Source organism: Leptinotarsa decemlineata, unplaced genomic scaffold (genome assembly GCF_025532065.1).
Source record: "Leptinotarsa decemlineata unplaced genomic scaffold, Ldec_3_MD MMD2_tig00000157_RagTag_RagTag, whole genome shotgun sequence".
NCBI classification, from domain to species: Eukaryota; Metazoa; Arthropoda; class Insecta; order Coleoptera; family Chrysomelidae; genus Leptinotarsa; species Leptinotarsa decemlineata.
The window spans coordinates 1495491-1522786 of record NW_027412543.1 but is presented as its reverse complement, the minus strand read 5'-3'; the positions used below and the strand labels follow the sequence as shown (position 1 = coordinate 1522786).

The window sequence follows — 27296 nt, the reverse complement described above, 5'->3', positions numbered from 1 at the left end:
ACAAATAACGCGAGTTAATGATAAAGTAGCAAACATGAGTAATGACATTGAAAAACAGGAGAATGTGAACAAACGATTCGATCATAAATTTCAATCACTTAATACCAATTTTATTCAAATGGTACAAACAAATATGGTACGCAATAACGAGGCGGTGGTGCGTTACCAAAAATTCAATCAACAATATGTTAGTGATATTGAAAGTATTCGAGCAGATTTGCTGAAGAAAATAACAGAAATCACCGATTTGGTTCATTCGCACAAGAAAACTTTGGAAATCAAACAAAACGACATGATGGAACACTTTCAAGGTGATATTTCCAAACAAATTTCCAAAATAAATTCGGATATAGCGAAAGTACAATCTGATATCAAGGAAATCAACACGATAAAAAATGTAGTTTTTGCATCAACATAATAAAATAACAAGTTTGATAATCTCGACCATCAGTCGCGTCACATGGCTTCCAAAGACAAGATTCAACTTGTCCGTGAACTGCATAAACCAATTAGAAGAAAATTTCCTCGACGTCGTACCATTATCAAAGGCCTGGATGATCTGTGGCAGATGGACTTGGCTGAGATGAGATCCTACGCTCATCAAAATCAAAATTTCAAACTCATTCTCGTCGTCATCGATTGTTTTTCGAAATTCGTGTGGACACGACCGTTGAAATCGAAAACGGGGGAAGAAATCACAAAAACATTTTCGGATATTTTGGAACATACGAAGCGATGCCCAAAAAATTTACAAACCGATCAAGGGACCGAGTTTTACAACAATAAGTTTCAAACTTTAATGAAAAAACATGGAATAAATCACTACAATACATACAGCATCATGAAGGCTTCAATGGCTGAACGTGTCATAAGAACGTTAAAAGAAAGACTTTTCAAATATTTCAGTTTGAATGGCACCTACAAATGGTTGAATGTCTTGCCTGCAATAACGAAATCCTACAATGATACGCGACACTCAAAGACGGGCATAGAACCATCGAAAATCAACAAAGCCAACGAAAAACATATTCTCAAATCAATATACGCCCACCTGAAAATAGCTGGACCGAGAAAATTCAAGGTCGGCGATGTTGTGCGAATCAGTAAGGCAAAACATGTTTTCGAAAAAGGTTACACACCCAATTGGACTACGGAATTATTCAAAATTATCAAAGTCAACATTACCAACCCCACCACCTTTATGCTAGAAGATATGCAGGGTGCACCTATCAAGGGTGCTTTCTATGGGGAAGAATTGCAAAAAACTGCAAATCCCGATATATATCTCGTGGAAAAAGTGTTGAGAAAAAAAGGTAAAAGAATGTATGTTAAATGGTTGGGTTTGGATAACAAACACAACAGTTGGATCGAAAATGTTGATTTTGTATAGAATCTTATGAAAAACAAGCACGCTGACATAGCATTGGAGGGGCCTTTTGTGTAGAAATGATATTCAACAAACACAATATCTGAATTCGACCACGTGATCTGAAGGTATAAGAGCACATGCAAATACAAAAGGATAATCAGTTTGAAAAATGTCTCTCGATAGTGGTTATGGTAGTGGTGAAGTCGAAGTAATGTGTGATAGTGGTGATGAAGATTACAACGAAACTCTAAGCGCAATAGACAGAGCATTGGGGCAGTACGAGATGGCTGCTCGAAACGAACACCAATTACTATTGATGACATTCCCCATGTCATCTTATGAAATTCGATGTGGTCTAAGTCCATCCAGAGACTTTAGTCCATGCATCATATTGAAGCAACAATTTTCCATTCATTCCATCAATTTAACAACTTATGAATGGGCGACCCTCATTGACATTCTGCAACAAGTAAAGGAAAATTTCTTTGATTCACAAATCGATGTAAATGAATATGATCCAATCACAACACGTTGCGGGGACTACATATACGTCACACAATACATCGAAAGTGATACCAAACAAGTTTCCATTTCCAAGGATACAACAAACATGGAGCTGTTTCAACAAGATGTAAACGATGTCCTGAACACTCATATGGGAGTGCTGTCTGATCGTATCGCTTTGCTGGATGCCATAAACTTTTGTGATTATTATCGGGGTGTTTTCCATATTATTCAATCATGGTTACGTGAAAATAAAACTAATTTGACTTTGGAAGAAATTATAGAAGGTTTTTGTCAGGCCTCATCTATAGATAGTCTGTATGCTAATGCTTTACGTGAATATTCATTTTATTATAAACAAAAGCTACTGTATGATTTATGTAACAGATGAGAAAATTCAATGTTTACCTTTTTTATAGCTTAACAAACCTGGTGGTTCGCTGCCATCCTCAATTGTAAGCATACAATCGCATACTTTATAAATAAAACACATACAAAATATAATTGTTTTTTCCTTTATTCAAAATTCTCATTTCAAAAATACAACAAAAAAATCACTTTTTTATTTGTTTTATTACATCAGTATACATCAAGTAATTGTAATTGTTTTCAAGTGATATTTGAGTCTTCTAGGATACTATAGTGCCCCCAAGGTAATGTGTCATTTGAGTCTCTCAATAGAAACCGTTTGTCATCGAATGGACTCAAAGCAATTTTGTTTTGTTCAATTGAATATAAATTATGAGACTTTGACTGAATAATCCTCTGAGTTGATGTCTTTTGAATTCGTTCGAATAAACAATTCAAATAATCCTGGAAAGTTATTTTTTGTTTCACTACATTATATTTGATACCCTTTGCCTTTTTACTACATTTCCCCCCTTCAACCAAAAAAGAATACATTTTTGATCTAAGACCAATAAATTCGGTCATTATATGTCCATTATTTTCATCTTTCATTAACCCCACCACCTTTTTGTTTCTTTGAGGAATATTATATATATTATCTGTTGGATAATCACTCGTATCAAATTTATGCCAATCTTCTTTGATAGTGGCATATACATCATCACAAACGAGTTCATAAATTAGACTATCTGTATCAGTATAAAGCAATTTACAATTGTCAATACCGAATTTAGGTAACATGTATTGATAATGGAAATCATACACCACAGTTTTTGATAGGTCCAAAATAGCCATTCCAATATATAATGGTTTATCAAAAATTATCTCAGTTTTTCTCATTTCAATTGCTATCAAGTCTTTCTCTATAACAGTTCTATCAACAAATTTTGGACTTGCAATCAAATTTTTTGCTCCATACCTTCCCTCCCATTTTCTAACTAATTTAATAATTCTGTGGTTCCTTTTGTTTTCCATTGTTTTGCCAAAACAGGCATTATTCATTAGTTTATAGAGGTTTTTCTCAAAATTATTTTTTGAGGTAGCTCTTAGTTTAGTGTTGAAGTCAATGTATGACTTCAACCAAGCAGCTTGTTTGAATTTCAGAACACGATGTATTCTATTGAGAATCATTCCATTTGCTAGATACTGCTTTAAATTCCTATAATGTAAAACATACTTTTCTTTTGCAAAAAGAGTTGTCATCAATTTGGGTATTTTTGAATTTGGAGGTTTACGATGTTCTGGAGCTAACGGTAAATCTTTGTGTAAATCATGTAAATTTTCGGGATATGACAAGTCTACTTCTAAAATATAACCCTCAGATGATTCATCTGATATTTTGGTTACATCAAAATTTTCAAAATTTTCCATCCATTGAAATCCTTTATAGGGGAGATACTGACACATTGCATGACCATACAGATTATTCACATCATAGTACATAATGTATTTGGACTGTTGTGAAGAATCATAGTCAAGCATATATTTATTATTAGCCTTAGAATAACGATTAGATGTCTGAGATACACCCCCTCGAATACCCTTTTCCAAAAATAATAAAACGTCAACATCTTGTATGGTTTCCAATTTGCATTTTGTGTATTTCATCATGCAGCTCCAAGTATAACCAGGTAATGTATAAAAATGAGCAGGATCCAATTTATAAGTCATGTGACATTTATCACGAAAATTTTCGAAAACTACACTCAATAACATTATGTCAGTTTTCATGTAAAGATCGCTGTACTCCCCCAAATTTTTTATTTTAAATGAACTCCAAACATGTTGTGCATGTTCATAGTCTTCCTTACTTATACATATATCATTTAATTTACTGTAAAACTGCTCGATACTTGGTAGCTGCCCCTCACCCAACTTTTCTACATTGGTTATGTAATCATAGGGAAATACTCCTTTTCGAGTCAATAATTTGATTACATCGGTGTGTAAATACTGAAATTCGTTTTCCAAAATATGGAACTTGTCTTCAGCTAGAGTGGAAACGAGCGCATCCAAAGAGGTTCCTAAGAAACGAAATGAATCAATGAATCTGAATTTGATGTCTGTATTTTCGTCATACTTGGTGACTGAAATATATTTTTCTTTATTCATTGGCAATAGACTCAGTCGTCCATTCTTTGCCAAAGCTCTGATTATTAAATGACAATCATACCCGGAAAAATTATGAAACACCACCGGAACCACAAAAGTTTTTTTGTACAATAAGTTGCACTGCGCATGTGCAAAACCCCGAAAATCCCCATTGAAATGATTATGATCTCTTGTGATCTTATCATTGTCTCTAAAAGGTTTTTCACAAATATGACAATTTTCGGTGGCATCATTCAAATTAATGTTTTCATTCATGGGTATAATATTTTTGATTTTTGATTGAATGAGTAAAGCTTCATCCTCCATTTGTTTTGAGAACCACTCCATACAATCAGGTCCTCGATAACCTTTGAAATGAGATAGAGAGTCATCATAGGAACATTTTACATAATAACCTGCGCTATAAGCAACATGTTTTTGATAACGAGATGAATTCAAGTCTTTTTTCTCTTGGAATGGCAAAAGTAATGATTCAAAATCAGCGTATATAACAAATGGAATTTTTTCCTTAAAAACATAATCTTTGAACTGTATAAATTTTTCTTTCGAAAAAGAAATTTTACATTCATTCTTCATTTCAACACATTCAACACGGTGTGCATTCACTTTTTCTTGGCTAGTGAAATGATTCAAACAACGATCGCAAAAAAAAAGCTTGTGATCATTTTTTGATACTTGAGATGACAATAATCTAGAGAGATTCTTTATCCAACAGTAATGATATGTAATTTCAGTTTCATCCTCATCAGTTTCCAAAGACCCATATTTTTTTGGTTTCACATGATACTCATTTTGAATCAGTAGTAAATTGACATGCCTATCCATTTTATCATTAGTCAAACGAGCTGGTACTACATTAAATTTTGATTTCTTTTTTTTCTTTTCCAAAGTGTACACATTAATAGAGATATTGTTGAGCTTTTCGAATCTTGTTATTTTGTTCAACTTCATAGGCATCTCAATATCCTTCAAATTCAAAACTTGTGAGAAATGTGGGTATGAAGAAGTCCTATTTGTATTATTTCCAGAATGAATTGGATACAAAGCACTGACAATCGACCATGCGAAACAAGCATTGTCATTATTTTTAATATTGATACACGCCATTTTTTTGGCAATTTGATGTGGAAGTTCAATGAAAGATGAACCATTTCCTATTTCAAATTTATTGATATTAATTTCCAAATTGACTATACCCCTTAAAGCCCAACCACTATCTCGTTCCTGAAATTCGGATAATTTATTGAAAATTATATCTTTGATATGTTGTTGAAACCAATTTTTCAATTCACTCCCATGGTCAATAACAACATTTTTTGAATGAAAATATTTAAATTCACTCATGGATTGATTATTATTATTTTTGATATATTCCCCACAAAAAACAGAATTTACTTTAACAGGTCCTTTTTTTTTCAAAATACGAGTAATTCTATTTTTGAAAAGAAAATATGCATCTTCAAAAAATTGTTCAACATCTATGTGTTTCAAATTTATAATAACTCCAGTTCGTATGCGTCTTGCAAAAGAGGATTGAATATCCTCCCATTTTACCCTTCCACTTCTTTTCTCTTTTAATGATTCACCACCACCACCCACATGTTCATTAAATATTTTTTTGACTAACATTCGAAAGCGTTTCAAGTGAGATAAATTTGTTTGCAATTTCACAAAAGTGCCGTGAGTCACATCTGAATTCAAAATAGCTCTATTGATCAATCTAATATGTTTATTGGCTAATTTAATCCAATGTTCACGTTCTGAAATTGTGGAGGATTTTGAAATTTCAGAAAAAGCCTTTTGAAAAATGCTAATTATACCATCACTAACCACACCCATATCCTCAGCCATGGTCACAAATATCACTTGAACTTAACAATTACTAACCTTTATAATTCAATAATTTCAAATAAAATTTTTTGGGAACTATGTCCTCGAAAAACTAGTCCGTATTTCTTAGGTACGAATTTGGATAAATTTTTCTTCATCACTGGTGTGCATCTTTGTGGAAGAAAAACACTTGTCTCCTCCAAATCTATGAGGGTGGTTTCCCCATACTTGCTGTTGACAATTTTCATATCATGTATGATTTGTGGTTCGTCCTTTGGTAACTCCGATAATTTCACTGTTTCTTTCAATTCTGCAAGAGTACAGCCATTAATTTCAGAAATATCCATCTGTAAAATGAAACTATTTGAACACAAGTCCTTAAATCATGAAAAATCTACTTACATTTTTGTTTCACGATGTTGTTGTTGGTGAAAATGTGTTAAAAATTTTTTGGTAACTTCTAAGTCGTTTTTCTTAGTATTTTTAGCAAACACAGTGTGACAACGTGCTACGCTGATGATAAACTCTGCGAAAGTGATTCGACTAGGTAAATTTCTGGTATTTATGATATGAAGAAACATCTTCTGTGAAAAAACATCAACTGATATCTCAAACCACATTGTTTATTGATTCTTATCACTTGAAAAAAATCCAGTTGCGAAAAAACCTCAATTGGTATATCACAGGAAGTAACTTCCTCTGGGAAAAAAACATCAACTGAAATCTCAAACCGAATTTCCGTTAACTTTTTCTTATCACAGGAAACAACTTCCTGTTTTGAACGCTACAAAATTCCTACATTCAGTTTCACACCCATTTTGATAAACCTTATCAAAAACCTACTTCCTTGTTGACAAACTGTTATGATCGAAAAATAAATTTTATTGTTCGGTCATTACCACAAAATCCTATTTTATTCATCAACCATGAAATTCTCCTTCTCCCATCTACGCTTCTATCTGCTATTTAAAACATGTTCTTTTACGTTTACAAACAATTGTCAGTTTTTCACTTCAAGTCGAGTGTTTCGAGTGTTTCAAGTGTTTTGAGTAATTGTGCTTTTTTCAATCACAATATGGTTGATGAAAATACAGAGTACCACGAAGAGGGGGACTACAATATCAGAGGATTTTGGGATTACATTTCCCTAAAAACTAATCGGTACACACCTCCAGCAGATTTGTGGACGTACTTGGAAGAAAAGTAAGTATAATGAATTTTTTTTATTGTGTTTATAATTTGAATTTTCAGTGATATCATACTGGATGATATACCAGATGGTGTGGAAATTCCAGATGATTTATTGAAACAAAAGCAAACAAGGGACATGAGAAAAAATGATGAAAAATTTTGGAATTATATCTGTTGCAAAATCAGACGGTTTACCCCTCCAAAGAATTTGATAAAATATTTATTGGATAAGTATGTATATTCAAGAGAGTGTGCAGTATTTATATTTTGATTTTTTTAGTGATTTAGACTTTTCTGACATGTCAAAGGATATTTGGATACCTGTGGAGGTATTAAATTCAACTAAACCGTTCCATTCCTCCTTAATCAAAAAAAGGAACGAATTCAATCTCAATTTGAACCTTGGTGGGATGCAGCCACAGCCTTCAACATCCAATGAAACGTGAGTTTTTTCACATGTTTTCCAAAATTTTTATTTTCAAAATATTTCAGTTGTTCAGTGATGTTGACAGAATCACCTTTCAGCCCTTTACAACTTGAGTCAGTGATATTGACAGAATCACCTTTCAGCCCTCTACAACTTGAGATGATACCTTCACAACCTTCAACATCCAATGAAACGTGAGTTGTTTTTTCACATGTTTTCCTAAAAATTTTAATTTTCAAAATATTTCAGTTGTTCAGTGATGTTGACAGAACCACCTTTCAACCCTCTACGACTTGAGATGATACCTTCACAACCTTCAACATCCAATGAAAAGTGAGTTGTTTTTTTCACATGTTTTCCTAAAAATTTTCATTTTCAAAATATTTCAGCTGTTCAGTGATGTTGACAGAACCACCTTCCAGCTCTCTACGACTGGAGATGATACCTCCACAGCGTCCAATCCTAAACGATCCAACTGATTTGTTGTAAGTTTCCGAAACTTTTTGCTACCAAATTACTCTTAGAATACTTTCAGCTGTCAAGAGATGATGTGGATGTCCCCACCTCCACCTACATTACTACCAATCAACACACCTCATTCATCAATAATTTGCAAATATTGTGGGGTGATATTCTGCTTTTGCAAGTGGAGTCTTGAATGGCATCGATCACATCGTCAAGAAGCACATCTCTTGAGATGTTATGAAAAATGAGTATATCCCCTGATACATAAAATATACGTATTTACACAAACTTTTGCTTTTATTTAGTTTCATTGAGAGCTTTCCCCTCCCCCTACCCTCAAATCATAAAATATATTTAAAACTTTCAAATTCAAATTTTTTTCACTTAATAGTAAAACATGTTGATGTCAAGTTATATAATTCTCTCTGCTGTTTTTCAAAATATTCTCTATATCAATCAACCCTATAATGTGAGTGAAGTATTTGTTACATTCGATAATGGTGGACATAAAAATGAATCTTGGCCCTCAAATTGGGTAAAAATGATTTCATCTACAGTCAATGATGGTCAATTGACAGTTTTGGGTGTTGAAATACCAAAAACTTCAAAATTTTGGAAATTAAGACTCATTTTTGATGATAGAACATTTGGTGATTCACATTGGAGAAATGTTAAAGAAAGATTGATTTCCACCACACACCCATCACCTCTAAAAGTTTGTGCTGAATCTGATATAAAAACAATTTCTGGTCTGATCTACTTCATTACAAGTGTATCATTCCTGCAAATATCCAAATTTTGTCTCAAATATCTACATAAGTTGAAACCACTGATTTCACAATGAAAACGGTCACTATACACGAAGAACATAATGAAATCCATTATATGATTGTTTGGAGGTTTGCCTACCATGAATCGAGAAGAAAATTTTGGGAATATTTGGCAGTTGATCGAATGCGTTTCAGGAGGCGTATTGAAGAATCTGCAAAACTTATTAATCCTATTTTAAATCAAATACATCGAAAAAATATTTATGAATCAAGATTTTTGAATAAATATTTATAATGTGTTTAATTTTTTTCATTCCAACCTGAACCACAAATCAATGAGATTGAGAAATTTCCTCTTAGCCTAAGGAAATTGTCATTTTCACGCTTAATTTCAAAACCTGGCAACGTCTCATAAGTCACATCACCGTACCATCAACGTTGGACGTACACACCCTGTATTTGATGTGTTTTCCATCAATACCCTGTATTATTATTATTATTATTATTGCTCTTATGCCCAAATTGAGAACTAATTCGAGGGCCCAAATCGAGGTCCAACTCGAGGGCCCAAATCGAGGTCCAACTCGAGGGCCCAAATCGAGGACCAATTCGAGGGCCCAAATCGAGGACCAATTCGAGGGCCCAAATCGAGGACCAATTCGAGGACCCCCCCCGAAATCAAGGACCAATTCGAGGACCCCCCAAATCGAGACGTCCAACAAGTAGGACCCACGAAAACCTACACCAAACACCCGTCACAACACCCCCCCTGTCACTTGTCATTCTTTCCTACACCCACACACACGCAAAGACTACTCTTTGCACCACCACCCCCCACAAACCTCGCTGAGGGGTTGTCTTACTCTTCTACACCACCACCACCGACGACAATGACCAACAACTTCTTGCTGGACCATCGCCATCCGACTCACCATCCGAAGTCAAAATGACGCCAAACCGGCATTGACATCCTACTTTAGTTCATCATTGCCCAAATGATCTGGGTTACTTCAATATTACACAAATGCAAAATTATCATTTGTACAATTTTCTCAGGTGCCCAACATGGTTTTCATAGACTGTTTTTTTTTGAGCAGTTTATATGAATAGTTGTTATGTTGAGCAGTGTATACACGCTTTGGTTGAGACTGTAGTAGGGAGAAATGTCATTAGTGTCAAATACGTCATCATTATAGAAAATGAAACTCCTGGACACCGACATCAAAGGGACCGACGCTGAGTGAAACTACTGTATACAGAAATACTGTGCAGTGGGAATCATTGAAGAGTAGTATAGTCAGAGTAAGACAGAGACAGAGACTGTTATATCTTATTTCATACCCAACTTGTTATCTCATTAATGTTTCAAAATGCCGAAATATTCACACAACTATACTTTCCCAGGACCACGTGTTCTTACCCCCTTTTAGGTAAAATCAGATCCCGAAGAATTCTTCGGAAGAATTCTTTGGGATCAGACTATTTATCAAATGATGAGAAAACAACATAATTCTGAAAATTACAAAATAAAAAATAATTTTTTATGTGTATTTTCACATTATATCAAAAAAAAATTTCAACTAAATGACATCAGTAGGTACCTTTCTATTGAATGAAACTCAATAGTACGTATGATCTAAATAAATTACTTTCAAGAAAAGAATTTCACCTGAATACAATCTCCTCTAGAATAGACATATTTTCATGATTTCAATAAATAGCGTATTTCTTTGAAACAATATTAGAAATGAGTACACAGAATATACTTTGTGCCTGCCTCTCTGAGGACCGAATTAGGTTCTTAGAGTTCGGCAGAGCCGTACTCTTACCATCTGACCTGAAAGACCACTCACTGGGTTTATTTGGCCGAGTGTGAATAGGTGTGAGCCACAATAAACCCTTGCGGGTTGCGGTGGAGGGTCGAATAGACCCACTCACTTTAGATCTAATCTATCCCTAACACAGAATCAGAATTTTGTAAGTTAAATATGTTCGCCTTCTAGAGTAAGATCGTCAAAATTTATGAAAAAAAGCTTCTATAATGAAGATAATAATTGAATATAAATAACAATGAATCTCGTTTGTTACACCGTGGATCGAAAAATAATTTCAATTTGAAAAATGGGTTGTTCGACTCCGAACTTCAAAGTATTTGAAAATAGTTGGTACCATTGATGTACAATTATATATGTGGATGAATCATTATTTTAAAATAAAAATTCCTGATGACAATGTAATCATTATTGTATCACATTATCAAGTGAAGTAAACTATAATTTCATCAACTACCAGTCCATATCGTAAAGTTAACGTCGTTAGCAAGAGCATATACGCAAGACAGTATACGCACAACAGTGACACCCACCACAGATACGGAGAAACTTCAAACTAAACTATACGAAAAATGCGAAAAACACGTCTTAGGTCATCCCCCTGATATTTATTCTACTGATGCTTCATGATATTTTGAGCTGTTTTACACGGGAAGCGATAGCTCCTCTGTATACGGAAGACTTATTGCACCCGGACTACCTATTGCATGCAAATGGTCTATTAGCGGGGGAGCTACCTACATGTATATATATATATATATATATATATATATATATATATATATATATATATTGTCGTAGTGTGGTGACCGGGGGCAAAGTTACAACTCCAGTATTTTATGGGTTGATGAGGGTAGTTAATATGAACGACCAGTACCATAAACTATTCATCACTCTAATGTGAATAAAACTTATACATTCCCTGCGAGAATACTCGTCTCTTTTCTTAGTACACGATAGAATATAAAAAAGGAAGTACCATAAAAAACTACATAAAACAAAACAGGGGAAAGAATCCAATTTGCAAACAGTTCCACAGTATGATACATAGCAATAAATACTGGGGAAGGTCAATATCATCAACAGGTATAAGGAAATTCATTCGGTGTTCATTGATCACTCATCAGAAACGGTTCAAAAGCTTTCGGAATACAATACAAATAATTTTCTTCATGAGTATCCGTTCGATATCAACCCTTAGACTTCCGTGCATTCATTATGTACGCAAATACCCGTGAGGGTTACCTCAGGAACCCCTAGTCATTGTACACGTTTGAATACATATATTATGGAAATGTTATTGAAGAAAACACCCTGTTGAATTTAGATTACAATTCCTTATTACGTAACCACATAACAACACATTTCTGACATTGTAAATAACACAAAATGGAAATATTTCAATTTAAATACATTTCGTTGGACAAATAAAATATTACACTTCTCTAGATCGAAATAACACTTTAAATACAAGATGTAGTGAAAAATGTATACGTACTACATAGATAGACAATTGTAACAGATCGTAGTTTGATGCGTTTTTCTATGGTTATCACATACAAACTTACTACACTTATGACAAACTGTTTTCACTTTTTTGTTTAATTTTCGCGGACATTTTTAACAACGTCCACGCTTTCTAAGTTAGTTTTCCACTTCAGCCACATGATCTGTAATATCACTCAGAACAGGTATCCCACAGTCTCGCAAAGCAGATTTCACAAACGACTTATGATGTGTCGTAGCACGCTTCTCTATATTCTTGCGAGTGAGATCATCTAAAAATTGTAGCAGAAAATAACGTCATCACGCTGTGGTTTTCTTTTTCCAATCAGGATATTTTTCTATGTATAGAATGTAGGCATTCAATGCACAAATGTCTATTATATTCATGAACAACCTATAAGGCCATCGGGCTGTTCTTCTGCAACATGAATATTCCCTTATAAGCTTATCAGCGGTATCAACGCCGCCCTTGGTTTTGTTATAATCCAAAATCATGAGGGGCTTGTTGTCATCTCTATCAGAAATAGTATCTTTATCGTGTTGACTGGAAAGCAGATGGACAATTTTATTTTTCTTAGGTATAAACGAAACCATCGCAAGATCTTTTGTAAATGCCAATATCGATGAATGTGGGAGCCGAGCTGTAATTGCCAATTGTGCTGGGGTATTTTTCATTTTCTTGCGAACAGTGCCAAATAGAGTTAGTTGTTTTGTTAGTAGATATTGTGCTAATGGAACCCTGATGAAAAAATTATCCGTTGTTATTCCTCTCCAGCTACCGTGATACGGCTCTGCCAAGTCCGACACAACATGCAATCCTTGCTGTTTCTCTGCTGCTGCACCAGGCGTTTTTCCTGTGTAGACCTGCAGATTGGATAAATATGAGGTCTCAGTATCGGCAGCTGCCCAAATTTTGATCCCATACCGACCAGGCTTTGATTTGATGTACTGTCTGAATGGACAACGTCCCCGAAAACAAACGAGCTGTTCATCAATAGTGATGTTTTCATAAGGTTCAAATGCCTTTTTGCAATTGTTAACAAACATTTCCCAGATATCTCTAATAGCTGCTAGTTTGTCCTGTTCTTTTCTTTGAGCTCTAGTGGATTCATCATCAAATCATAGGAATGATGAAATTTCTTCAAATCTGTTTCTAGGGAGAGCTGCGCTGAAAAACGACCTACGTATAGAAGTGTTAGTGCTCCATATTTCCTTGGTGGATTCCCTTCTGCACCGTAATGCACCTGCTTTTACGAGTACTCCTAAGAAACAGTCCAATTCTTCTGATTCAAGTGAAGTCCATAGTTTTAGTTTGTTAGGATTTTTTTCATTCCACTCAGCGTAATATCTGCATGCTTCTTGGTTAGTATAATTACATATAATATCCTTCATTTCAGTCGTTACGAACAAGTTGAACATTTCTAAAATTGTTTCAGATGTTTCACTGTATTGTGTAAGACCCGGGAGTGCATTTACAAAATTTCTTCGAAGTATCTTTGTTGCAGGAAACGGTTGACCATACCATTCCATACCAGATTTTGCAATATGTTTAGGACCTACGGACTGAACATTATGAATTTCGTGGTCTTCAACTTCTTCATCTGAACTTTCCTCGCTTTGAATTTCTAGATTATCATCAGTTTCTGAAATATTTTCCTGTAGTAAATCATCGTGGTCGTTGTTTTAGGAGTTACTGTCACTGTCATACTCGATTTCAGAATCAGAAGTCAAATTATTTACAATATCTTCCAGTTTACGTTCTGACAATGGTCTGCTTCTCTCAGAACGCCTCTTTCTTGATGTTAAAACGAAAGCGATGTCAATGAATATTTCGTTATTCAAAATCCCATGCGGGGTTCCTACAGTACCTCAATCACCTTTTTTAGCTCTACAAACGAAACGCTCACAACAAAATTCTCGTATGCACTGAGACCACATCCAGTAAACATAGACTGACACATACCTGAAAGCAGCGTTGCCGGACTTTTCAAATGGAAATGTTATTCAAGGAATTATGCCACTGGGGTCCCTCAGGTACCCCAGATGGTGTTCTAAGGGTTGAATATTATTACCTCAATATATAAATCATAACACGTTTGCGATTGATTTATCAGTTACATTTGGAAAGTGAGTTCCAGTTTGGAGGAATAAAAGCCCACACATGTTGGAAATTTTGCCACAATGTGGTGAAAATCGTATCGAAAATTATACGAAATATAAGCGCATATATACAGAGTGAATCAATATTTGAAATACGTCGTTTGGAACCCTCCGTAACCCTTCTCTCTCGAAATTTGGCAGAAATAATGCTGAGTCGTATTGTGGAGTTAACGTTCGAAAATGGGGAAAGTGAAGTATTCAACAGTTTTGCGTGCGACTGTTTTGCGTGCGTTTTCGACCGTTTTACGTGCCTTCATTCGTTATCGTTTCTTCGTTATTATCGTTCTTTTTCCTATTTCAATATGACAGTCATTTATCACTTAACGCGTTTCGCTAACCAAGTAACTTCTGGTACAGAGTGGTGTCGGTCAGGCAATACGAATGGAGGAATCAAATATCAGTAGGATGATTGTCTTCGATGAAATTGAACTGGAGAATGTGGATCGAATATTAATAATAATGATAATAATAAAATTAATGAAACATTAGAAGTTCGATAGTGACGTAGTCAGCGTGGGAGGTGGTGGCTGAACTTGCATCCTGTTGTCTGCCTCTTCATACGGTCAGAGCGTCTCAACTCAGGTATTTCAGGTACTTTAGGTAAATTCGTCTGTATTTGTACTGCATCAGGTACTCTTCTTTGTGTTAGATTTCCTCTATGAATGTGTATGGTTTTGTTTATTATATTGAATGTGGAGTCTTGTTATGTTTTGATTTGTACTTGTTCCTCGATAAGTGATTTATGACTGTTGAATGTTAAATGAGTTTCATGTTCTCTGGTGGGGGGGAAATTATTTTTGTTTTGTATGGCGTGTATTGCGAAGTTTGATTTATATACTATTGGATTCATGTATGCCTTTTTGTGCTCATTGTACCTTTGGATCAGTTTTTTCTTGGTTTGGCCGATAGAGATCTTGTTGTGTTTTGATTTGTACTTATTCCTCGATAAGTGATTTATGACTGTTGAATGTTAAATGAGTTTAATGTTCTCTGGTGGGGGGAAATTATGTTTGTTTTGTATGGCGTGTATTGGTTTGATTTATATACTATTGGATTTATGTATGCCTTTTTGTACTCATTGTACCTTTGGATCAGTTTTTTCTTGGTTTGGCCGATATAGAATTTGTTGCAGTCCGAGCATTCTATACTGTATACCTCGTTTTGGTCTTTGTCTTCTTCTTTTTCATAGTTGTTTATTTTTTGTTTTATCTTCGTGTTCGGCTTGTATGTGATGTTGATGTTCAGTGGTTTGAAGATGTTTGTTAGTTTTTTGGTTTGGTTTGGCTCTGGGGAAATTGATAACCGGTCTTATAGGTTTATTTTCCTTATGTATCTTTATCTGTGCGTTGAGTTTTGCATTGGAGACCGGTTATCAATAGTATATAAATCAAACCTCGCAACAGATGCCACATAAAACAAACATGATTTCCCCCCACCAGAGAACATGAAACTCATAAAACAAGTCAACAAGGAAAACCACATGGACATTTGGGAAAACTTGAACATCCATAAATTTAACAGTCATAAATCACTTATCGAGGAACAAGTACAAATCAAAACATAACAAGACCCCACATTCAATATAATAAACAAAACCATACACATTCCTAGAGAAGATCTAACACAAAGAAGAGTACCTGATGCAGTACAAATACAGGCAAATTTACCTAAAGTACCTGAAATACCTGAATTAAGTAAGACGTTTTGACCGTATAAAGAGGCAGATGACAATTTCAGTTTGTGGAGTGCCTAGAAGATGACACTACTACCAACTGCCGAAAGCGCCCGCAGATAATTAATAGAAGATATAAAGCTTCAAATCCTTTTCGTAATATTCAATATTATTCAATTGTCACTGGTATCACTTTCAACGGCTGCAACTAACTCATTTCGCCATTCAAGACGTATTTATATCAAAATATGTGATGACATATTTCAAAATCGAACAAGGAGCCTCTGTTTCGTCGCTTTGAGAACTGCGTATTTCCGGATGCTGATTCACCATTGGCAGTGATCAATGTCACCTTGGGTATGAATATAAAAATAAGTAATGGCATATTCTGAAATGAAACAAAAAAATCAAAGTCTTTTGTTAGATGCCTATTCAGCGTTGACATTGATCCATGTCATCTTGGGTATGAATGGGGAAGTACAACAAACACATGAATTTTTCGTTTTTTCCTCTTTTATTCGAAGTGCCACAAGTGCTGATGCGACTATTATTAGTGAAGATACAACTTAGTACCCTCTTGGGATCGTATTCGTTTTTTTTCTCTGTCGATGAATTCTGCATTCGTTTCCATTCCATTTGATGTGCTGTACGTTGAGATCCAACTATCTTTAACGAAGATGTGGATTAGTGTCCTTCTGCCATACTGCGCCATCTTTGTTTTTTTTTCTGTCGATGAATTTTGCATTTCTACTCCTTTCATTTGACGTGCTGTACGTGACAATTCGACAGTTATTAACGAAAATGTGGCTTAGTGTCCTTCTGATATGTTGCGCCATATTTGTTTTTTCTCTGTTAACGAATTCTGCATTCGTTTCCCTTTCATTTGATGTGCTGCATGTTGAGATTCAATTATCATTAGCAAAGATGTGGCATAGTGCCCTTCTGACATGTTGAAATGCTAGACTTCGGTTAAACCGGCATGTTTCTTTTTAAATGATGTATTTTGAAACGCCCTGTATACACATCGATATCATATTTCAAACCGACATGTTTGTTTTCAATGATGTATTTTGAGACACCTCGAACACATTGACGGATCGCATGTTGAAAACTTACAGCCTCGTGGAACTGTTATGTTTTCTTTTTCTTAAATGATGTATGTATTTTGACGCACCCTGTACACTTCGACGTCATGAATCTTCAATGATGTATTTTGAGACACTCCGTACACATTGAGGAATCGCAGGTTGAACTGTTGGGTTGTTATGTTTTTTTCTTAAATCTGATTCATTATTATTGATATATCACTTTCGCGCTTCCAATTTTCATTCAGTCGTTCGAGCCTAATTCTGAAACCGGCAACATTACATTGCCCCATAAACAATAATTTATTCCACAACCGACAACACCTGCTGCGCTAGGAATGTAAAACCTCGATACCATCTTCATCTCTCTTTGCCTCGATTACGTCACACGCGTCTTTCGATCTTACACACACACACACATCTTTATATGACATATTAATTCTTTCTTAAATCTTAGTATATTTTCCTATCTCCAACATGATAATGACGATTACAACTTCCCTTACATTCTATGGAAATCAAAAAAAATGCGGTCAAGTATATAAAATGAGTCACTTTCGGTCCCGACAAAACTAACTCTATAAATACCCAACATTCGCAGTTACTTTCAATATCTTACGTTGGTGTAGAGGCTAAGGACAATGTCTACCACGCGGACGTCGTGGGTTCGATTCTCATAACTAAAAACTTTTTTTAATAAGGATCACGTGACAAGGGGGCCTGAATGTTGATGCGGGGTCCCAAGGGGGCCGAGGGGCGGAGATCCACGCTTGAATCACTTCGATACTCATTCCATCCTGCGTCGATGACGTCACACGTTTCTCTCTTCCACTCACTGAAGTTTCTCTCTGAAACAATTACCAGTGACGCATGACTTTGAAGTGAGCTCGTTCCCGCCTTGTTTATCTACTGGTTTGAATTTCCCGCTGTATGCGCGGTAGCTTCATTACTACGTGGTAGAAAATCAACATGAAAAATTAGAAATGAAAATTTCTATGTTTTTGCCTTTTTTATTTGTAACCAAACTTACTGCAAGGATGGTAAGAGCCGTACTCTTACCATCTTACCTGAAAGACCACTCACCATACAAACTAATCGGCTTCGTTAAGAAGCTGGTCGAGTGTGAATAGGTGTGAGCCACAATAAACCTTTGCGGGATGCGGTGGAGGGTCGAATGGACCCACTCACTTCGGACCTAATCTACTGCAGTTTCGTCCTATGAAGACATTTTCAAACATATACAATAAATTAGGTTAATGTATAAGTACGAAGATGTACTCATAGGACAAAACTACAGTAATTTCAGTTAGGACAGTTTCGTTCTCATAGGACGAAACTGCAGTGACTTCACTGTCAAATGAAAATGGTAAAAAACAGAGAATTTTCATTTCTCATATTCTCTATTCGTACAACTCCAGTCTCAACATTGCAAAAGAAGTCGTTCGAATATCCTGATAACATTAGCACCATTTTGGGCTTCTCTCACACGGGTACATTCTACGGATTTTCCGGTGAACATCAACATAGTTTCAGTAATTTGTTTCAAATGCAATATTACTTTGGGAGCCATCAACAAAAACACGCCTACGCACACTATCAACCAATTTGCTATTCAAGCTAATCCTGGTTACTCCATCAACGAAACGCCTTGTAACCTGCCACACTACCTGTTATTCTGAGCAATGTGAAATTACCAATATAACCATATTCGCTCTCGGCCAAGACTGCAAATCGCTTGATTTTCGAGGGGAAGAAAGCACCATTGTTTTGGAAGTGAGAATGACAAAGAGCAAATGGGATCTTCGATATCAATGACTTTCCTGTCGATACTGATTCCTGTTTTCCATTTGATTGATTCCGCATGAAAACACACAGTGATGCGACAAATAAGAGCTGTCAAATAAGGGTTGATAAAAGTTTTATCGGAATCTTCCAATATGACAATAGAGTATCATAATTTGATGTGTATGTTTTTCGGCATACAAGAGTTCATCTAAAACTCGAATATCGTTCCTAATTCCCTTTTATTGAGCCCGACTTTCATTTTGACTTTCCGATCACATTAATAACCTTGGGTACGAATTTCACTTATGACTTTCTCACAAATTGCTTTCTGAAATCATTGATATGCATCGGATAGTGGAAGTATACCATGTTAAATATAATTAGAGACCAGTTCAAGAGTTAGGAATCAGTTTTTTTTCCTGAAGACGCCAAATTGTTTGGTGAAACGCGTGTTGAGAAAAGTATTGCATGTCTGGTGATTCAGAAAAGTGCTCATTTTAGATTTATTATTTTCCAGAAGTTCCAGTTTCACCTTTTATGAGTACATGTAGGTACGTTGATTTTCATCATTACATGATAATGCGTTTCGAACATGCGGAACCTTTTGGTGAACCTTTGGGTTTGAGTAGTCCTTCTCGATCACCAGAGCAAGACTATATTTGTTGCGGAGTTTTCAGCTCCTAACGAGACGAATATCGTCCGGAAAGAAGAAAAATGGATGAAATATCGAGATTTTCTCTTCGAACTGCGCTTGCTTAATGAATTGTAAATATAGGAAATGAAAATCATTGAAAATCATTCAAATACTGCTGAAGTGTTAAGTTTTCCTATTCATCAATATAATTATCCTATAATCACAAATTCAATGTCAAATTGATCTGTGAATTGTTATGAAAAATATTATATTACCTCTTCAATGAACTCCAACTCTCCAACTGTAATTACAGATAGATATATTACAAAAATATAAAATCGTTTTCAAATAAATGCATTGGACACCAAGACATGGCAATTTTGAATTACAAATTTTTAGAATTCATTTACAATTAACTCAAACTTTTTTTGTATAAACAGTAACAGATTTATGTGGAGATTTAGGTCTCAGAACGACTTGATTGTTAATTTTATAATCCGCGTAATCGAGAGAGAAGAAAAGTTCAAATCCAAGTCTTTTCAATCCAAGTGCTGTGAAGTGACTGGTGCAGGTGACTGTTACGAAACCACAGCCTCTGTCTTTTGCAAGTTTACTGAAAATAAAAAAATCGAAAACATTAGTGGAAATGAATAATTGAGATACTGCTTCAGTGATAATCAATTCCATTGTATATGAATATAAATTAGGAGCATTGATTTCAGAGAAAACGTACAAAGAAAACAATATATATTTCACCTTCACGACAAATAATTCTCATCTGAGAGAAAGTTCATCGGAAAAATTTTTAGAATTTTCCAAAGTTCATGAAGAAAAGTGGAATATTTTCTGCGATTCCATTACAAACACTTGATTCTGCTGACGAATTCAAAAAGTTGAAAATTATTTCAATTGTTTGATTTTTTGAAGAAATGTAATGTAGGGTGGTAGTTCACCAATGTTTACTTTAATATCATTTTACAACTATCGGAATCACATTTGAAAACAATACGAAATTGAGAAACAAAATAAATTTGGACGGAATTTTCATCGTCACACTTTAAAAATTCCACATTATGTTTAATAAGGAATAACACTTCCAAAATACAAATCATGAAATTATAAAATAACAACAAAAATTAATTGGTGCTCCGGGGCGACTTTCTTGATTCCAGTGGCGCATTAGCTTTTTTATCTGCAGGAAAACCCGGAAAAACCTGCAGCACCACATCATCCGAAGATCTTGATCTGCCAATGTTATCTCTCTCATGAAACAAAATGTAGGGTGTCTCCAGAGGCTCCAATAAATTCGATACATCGCTAGAACACGTAATGACACGACTATCGTCAAACTCAAACCAGTCTGTTCCGTATTGACCAAGGCGTGAAAATGACCAGATTCAACGACAGAAATACAGTGAACAATGACTGCATGAATATTATAATAGTGGTCTGCTTCGTAAGAGTTTTGTGCTTCCGTCAGAAATTGAGTCATAGTTGAAGATCATCAGTGTTATTATTAGATTGACTGGTGCCTCAGCTATACTTGTTTCCTTGTAACAGTCAATTAGTTTGGCGCAGGTTTGGCAATACAGTCGATCGTCACCTGTTAAAAGTTCCATTTTCAGATGATTCAACAATAAACTTTGCTGGTTATGAGTCATATTAGAAAACGCTAGTTGTAGTTCCAGAAGTTAACATACGGTTTTGCTATCTCTTGAAAATTTACTACAAAGCAAACGAGTGAGGATTTTTCTAGCGAAAGATTTACAAACACAAGACGAGATAGATTGTACGGAATCATTCAATCCAGATTTTTTAAACAGAACAGAGCGGTCAGGAGTATTGAGTCTGCTATTGTTTTGCTCTCACGAAGAGTATTCAACAACAACCCCTAGAATTCAGAACAATCCTCTTGTTGTCCTAACGATTATCTAGTGGAATTCAAAGACTCCAGGAAATCGGTTGAAGGGAAAGATGATATATTCTCACGAAACTGCAGCTGCATAAACAGGTGTTCGAGTTTGATGAATAACTAGGAAACATCCTCGTTCTCGTTCATCATTGAAACCAGTTCTTGAAATTCTTCGTCATGAACAACACTTGTAAAATGCTATTCATGTAGCAAGTGTTTCCTAAATTATCTAATCCAATTCTCTTTTCAAGATTTTCAGTACAACTCTCAACTGATTCTTGAGGAAAGAACATGTTTCACAGAATCTGCATAAGAACCATTTCTCAAGCTGCCATGGATCTTTTCAAGTGATGGAGTGTTTCGTAGAGAGATCGATTTGGTTCTTGTTTCATGAAGCTCTTCCACTGATGGGAACCAGAACCACGAGGACTACAACTCATATTTGGGGGGGCAAGATTGATCTTAGTCCATTGACCGCACTGAAAAATAAGAAGTTGGATTAATCACTTGCAAATTAACCTTGATAGGAGACTGATGAATATCCACATATCTCGGCTTGTTTTGAAAAGACTTTAGTTCCATACTGGAATAAGAGCAATACATCATCTCATCAAAATTATGTGAAGGAGGAATAGTCCCAAGGACCGAAGCAGCATTACCACGTTGAATAGCAATACTGATTGTTTCTATCAAAAAAGAAGTAGAACGGTGATCTTTCGTTGCTTGGCCTATTCTCCTTCCGAGTTCATGAACGAATAACAGAGACTCCTGGCCATAAACACCAAAAGTTTCAACCGCTACTGGATGGAACAGATAGCTGTTACCAATATTTTGATATTTTTTCAGTTTCAGTTTTTCGCCTGACAATGCTGCGGTTCCAGCAGACTTCGGACTCCCAGCTAGATGGGAAGCCGCGACCGTGTCAACGCAAGTGACACTCTCATACCTCGCTGTTGTGTAATTCGGATTTCAGCAGCTGTCACGATCAGCTCCAGATATGAAATCATCGTAGACTTGAAATCAATGATATATTCCGCCCACGGCTCGACCTTGAGTTGCGTGTTACGCCACCTGACCTTCAGTTACGTTATCACCGTAAAACCCCCTTTTGACTCTTCGTCTATTGTTTGAACTTGGAAGTCGCAACGATAACATCACCTTGGGTCGCACGTCTCATATATTTTTGTTAATTACAGCCGATTCTGGATCTTCCCCATCCCCTGGACCTTTCAAACAATTTCATCTATAGATAACGAAAACCAAATAAGAGAATAAACGTCGATGTGAAGAAAATTATTATCAAAATTTAAAAAATTTGAGGTGATGGGTTGTGAATAACTATATAATATAATTCAGATACATATAGTAAGCATGTGATGGGATCGGCTGATACTTGATGAAAATCCATGAAGTATTCAAAAACACTTCACTCTGAGGTTTCCATTGAAGATTTTGACAATAACGCAACAAGTGTTTTGGTAGCTTCTTCAGGCGTGTCTTTACTAAATAAATCTATTTCATCAGTTGGGATTTTCATTGTCTAATATAATATAAATCGATTTGAAATCTCTGAGAGAATTTGTAAAAAAATTAAAAAAGATTACATAACCGAAAAATGAAAAAAAATTAATTTTCATTTCTTGTTAATAATATGTACTTGTATGTTATTTCTTCATAATTTCAGTTTTCTGTTTAATAGAATTTTTATTTTTCGTTTAATTTTTAAAATTTTTTTTTACAAATTATTTCAGGGATTTCAAATCAATTCATATTATATTAGACAATGGAAGTCCGAACTGATGAAATACACCACGAAACATTGTCAACCACCTTCAAACAAACGTTAAGTAAATCTACATATTCAATGTACTTATGTATGACAATGTCTGTACAAGATGGTTTGTGGAAAATGTCAATATCCATTGACATATATAATTCCTTCACACGCCCCTACAAGCATAAAGTATCTGAATTCAACATTGATTAGCTAGGTAACTTGAAAATTAGGTATTGCGATTTGTAAAAATATATATAAAGCACGTGTTGCGTTTTGTACAAATCAACAAAGTTACTGTTCGTGTACACTTAATCTGGATTAATATTTACATTAATATTTACATCTGAAGATAAAAGTTATTTTGCGTATAATATAACCTCAATTATGAGTTGGAATTGCTCTCACTGTAGTCCTACATGAATGATGTTTTTGCATTATTTTCAAAAGCAAAATTATTTTTCAACTGATTATTTAAACAAATAAAAAAATCAATTTCAAACAATCAAAAATTAAAATGAGAAAAAAAATTGTTTTTAAAATCATAATTATATCTAGACAACAAAATAACAAATGAAATTATTCAAAAATATTGAATTTCTCTATTTGTTTAAAACAATTTAATGAACAAATTACGTAAAAAATCCATATCCTATTTTAATAACTGCCATTGTTTAATGAGAAAACAGACATAGCTGAATATCAATTGAAAAATAAAATTTTATCAACAATTTTTCGATATTTCATTCTGCAATAGTTATAAAAATCATAATTATTAATTTAATAAAGTGTTATGAACTTTTGTTGCAAGATCGTATGAAGTATATATATCAAAAGGGCTCCACGGAGTTTGAAATTTATAGGCCAATTATTTATACCTTCTATCCCATTATTTATGCCAACGGAGATTGGAAAAAATTTTCATTGAAATTGAATAACTTTTCGAAAAATGGTGATAAAACTTTATTTCTACGGGACTCGATTCATTCAAGTGTTAAGAAAATACGAGGTTTTTCAAATTTTCAAAATGATATTTCATGTTATAAAAAAATTATTTCTTTTATAAACTCTCTTTAGCGACAGCGCGCGCATACCGTACAGCCGCGCGGAACCCTATTTTCAACGTCAAATTGAGATTATAAATAATGGAGATAGAGTTTTGGGATTCGGTATCCGGTATCGGAATTTTCCTCCACTTTAACGAGATCTTCCCAAAATTGCTCAAATATTAATATTTTTTGAGTTATTAACGAAAAACTAAATACCATTTTTTTAAAATCTTATTTTGTTAATAACAATTGCAATTTTCTACCTGCATCAAAATCCTTCGAAAACATTTTTCTAGAGGTGTTTTCGAATCGAATGAGCTATCGCTTATATTTTTAGGACATTTATCTCTATTTTCCATGCTTTTGAACTTGATGATTAGACTATGTGTTCAAAAACAACTGCCTCAATCCACTCGATTCTATTTGGTTTTCTATAATCACGCGCTGTCACTGACTCACCAGTTTTGAAATAAACACATCTGTTACCTTTATAATAGTATTTTTGCCTATTTTGAGCTTCTGATACAGAACTTTTCAAATCTGATTGACCATGCGGTAATAACAAATTGAAACGAGTGCGTAACTCTCTCCCCAGAAATGATTTTGCTGGTGTTAATTTTGTAGTATAGTGTCGAGTTGAACGATAGTCAAATAAAAAATCGTTCAATGCCATATTTATCGTTATATTATTGTACTGCCCCAGTAGTAGTTAGTTTAAGCCGATTTCAGAACCTCCCCCCACCCCCACCAGTTTCAACCTTGAAATGATCTTTACGTCACACGAAGCAGCCAAGGTGACTTTGAGGAGGTGTTATGAGTTCGACTTCGAACGACCTTGACCTACGTCATACGGCGACGCAGACAAGGTGACTTCGAGGTGGTGTTTTGGGTTTGACAATGAATGACCTTCATTCATACCCCATATTTTCCACAAGGTGACTTTGACTTAGAATGAATTCGAGCCACTTTTACACCTACACGATGTAACGTAACCAGGGTGACTTCGAACGATTGTTTTGATTTGACATTGAATGACCCTGACTTACGTCATACGATGCAGGCAAGGTGACTTTGAATTGAATTATAACGTTTATTTTAAATTTCACAAGAAAAATTTTAATGATCAAAGTTGGACACAATTGAATTTTCTGAATTTTGATTCCACACAATTTTTTCGTGGGATCGATAGTTTTGATTGAAACCCGAGACATCACATTTATTTCAATTTCACAAGAAAAATCATCATGATTGAATTTGTATGAAATGGAATTACCTACAATTTGGGTTTCAATCAATTTTTTCGTAGCATCGATATTTTTTCAATTTGATCCCGAGAAAAAAATGGAGTAAAATCTTATCATTGTATTACCAAGTTTATTTTCAATTTTACAAGAAAATTCATTGAAATCGAAGTTGTATGAAATTTAATTTTCTACAATTTTGGTTTCAATGAATTTTTCCGTAGGATTGGTATTTTTTCATCTAAATCCAAGAAAATATATATAATATAAATGAAAGATCATTATCAGGGCATCGTCTTCAACGGACTTCATTCCTATAATATATCCACTATCTTGTATAATTAAATCATAACACTCATATTCATATTGATGCAGCTCACTTGATATTGTGCTAGAGTCATCTTTGGAATACAGAGCTTTCAGGTTTTTTCATGTACACTTTTGAAACGCACTTTTTGATCAAGTAGGCTTTGGACGACGCGGCGATACAGCAGGAAGGAATTGTTTGTAGTAGGTATCAAATGTTGAGAAAGCAATAATAACAATGTATACTTCATTAACCACTGATGAATGAAATTTCAAAAATATCAAAATCTTACTATCGAAATTATTATGTTTTTCAAGTGAATCTTAATTTTTTAGTATTTTGCCTAGAGTTGCCAGCTCTAAATTTTGTACAACTGAACAGATTGTTTTATGGAATTATTTTTATTTTATGTATTGTTAACTAATATTGTTTAAGTTATTCAATTTTTCATTATTCCTAATCGGAGTTTTCTAATCCACTTATACTCATAAAATTCAATATTATCGAATGTCTTTTTTCAAGCAACTCGTACATTCTCAACTCCTTGATTGTTCGGTCGGGTCGGTCGGTAGCCAAGCGGTTCGGCGTGGGTGCTTTGTTAACTCACTCGAATTGACTGCCGTGTGGGTTGGTGGTTCAAGCCCTAGTCTTAACTATCGATCTTCACGTGCTATTGTCCAACTCGTGTTAGGAATCACACGTTTAAAGGTAAGACCTCGTTAATCCTTAGCTCGCATAAGTTTCAACTTCTGAGGGTTGTCGTTCGTAGGGGTGCGACAGCTGGTAATTGGAAAAACAGATTTTTCAAACAGATTTTTTTTCTTTGTATCCCTTAACTTGGGAATTACCCGCAATTATGATCTCTCCTACCTATGTTAATCCAAACCTTCGTTTATACCTACAATTACGAAATCTGAAACCCCGTCTCTAACTACCGATGTGGAACATGGCCATTTTGAAAAATTCATTCATTACGTTTCAAACCTTGTAAATGTACAGTAAGAATTAAATCTTGTCTTGTCTACAGTACATCTTGCCATTTATTTTTCTCATCCTATCTTTTCACAAGAGTTATTGTAATTCTTGTGTGCATTGAGCATTTCATACTCACGATAAAACAATCGTGGGTCAAAACAAATAATAATGATAAAGCAAAACTTTGCTTTACTGCCGCTTCCAATCCGTAACTAGAATTGGTCGGCAAATAGAAAATGAGATCTTTCAACCTTCCCTAGAGGTGAAAAGTCCATAGGCGTTAGGTCT

At 34.8% G+C, this 27296-nt stretch overlaps 3 protein-coding genes across 6 annotated transcripts in view; 1 reads left to right on the top strand and 2 right to left on the bottom strand.

The window, feature by feature from the left end:
- The window catches only part of LOC141481322 (uncharacterized), a 228584-nt gene that overhangs the window by 104783 nt on the left and 96505 nt on the right, over window positions 1-27296 (bottom strand). The gene's annotated exons all lie outside the window — the stretch shown is intronic.
- Window positions 6804-8594, top strand: LOC141481321 (uncharacterized). Of its 3 annotated transcripts, none has more exons than XM_074172719.1 (7): window positions 6804-7426; window positions 7475-7645; window positions 7695-7856; window positions 7940-8035; window positions 8091-8174; window positions 8231-8326; window positions 8377-8594. In XM_074172719.1, the coding sequence occupies exons 1-7, from the start codon at window positions 7197-7199 to the stop codon at window positions 8552-8554; spliced, it is 1017 nt and encodes a 338-aa protein (XP_074028820.1). In that variant the 5' UTR covers window positions 6804-7196; the 3' UTR covers window positions 8555-8594. The 3 variants fall into 3 exon arrangements, with proteins under 3 accessions (XP_074028820.1, XP_074028819.1, XP_074028821.1); XM_074172718.1 differs by having other exon boundaries at window positions 7907-8035; XM_074172720.1 differs by lacking the exon at window positions 8091-8174 and having other exon boundaries at window positions 7907-8035.
- Window positions 19973-27296, bottom strand: part of LOC111513548 (arylalkylamine N-acetyltransferase 1) — a 45934-nt gene continuing 38610 nt past the window's right edge. Inside the window, exon 3 of one of the 2 annotated variants that reach the window (XM_074172717.1) lies at window positions 19973-20363. In XM_074172717.1, coding sequence (XP_074028818.1) covers window positions 20168-20363 — 196 coding nt within the window. In that variant the 3' untranslated portion in view covers window positions 19973-20167. The remainder of the gene's footprint in view (window positions 20364-27296) is intronic. The other variant, XM_074172716.1, reaches the window with a different exon arrangement.

What these genes read in the sequence shown, in the direction of transcription:
- LOC141481321 (XM_074172718.1), top strand. Translation starts at nt 7,197, where the DNA reads ATGTTCTTTTACGTTTACAAACAATTGTCAGTTTTTCACTTCAAGTCG. An exon ending in ATAAAATATTTATTGGATAA is followed by an intron (nt 7,646 to 7,694) that starts GTATGTATATTC and finishes TGATTTTTTTAG; the next exon opens with TGATTTAGACTTTTCTGACA. An exon ending in CCTTCAACATCCAATGAAAA is followed by an intron (nt 8,175 to 8,230) that starts GTGAGTTGTTTT and finishes AAAATATTTCAG; the next exon opens with CTGTTCAGTGATGTTGACAG.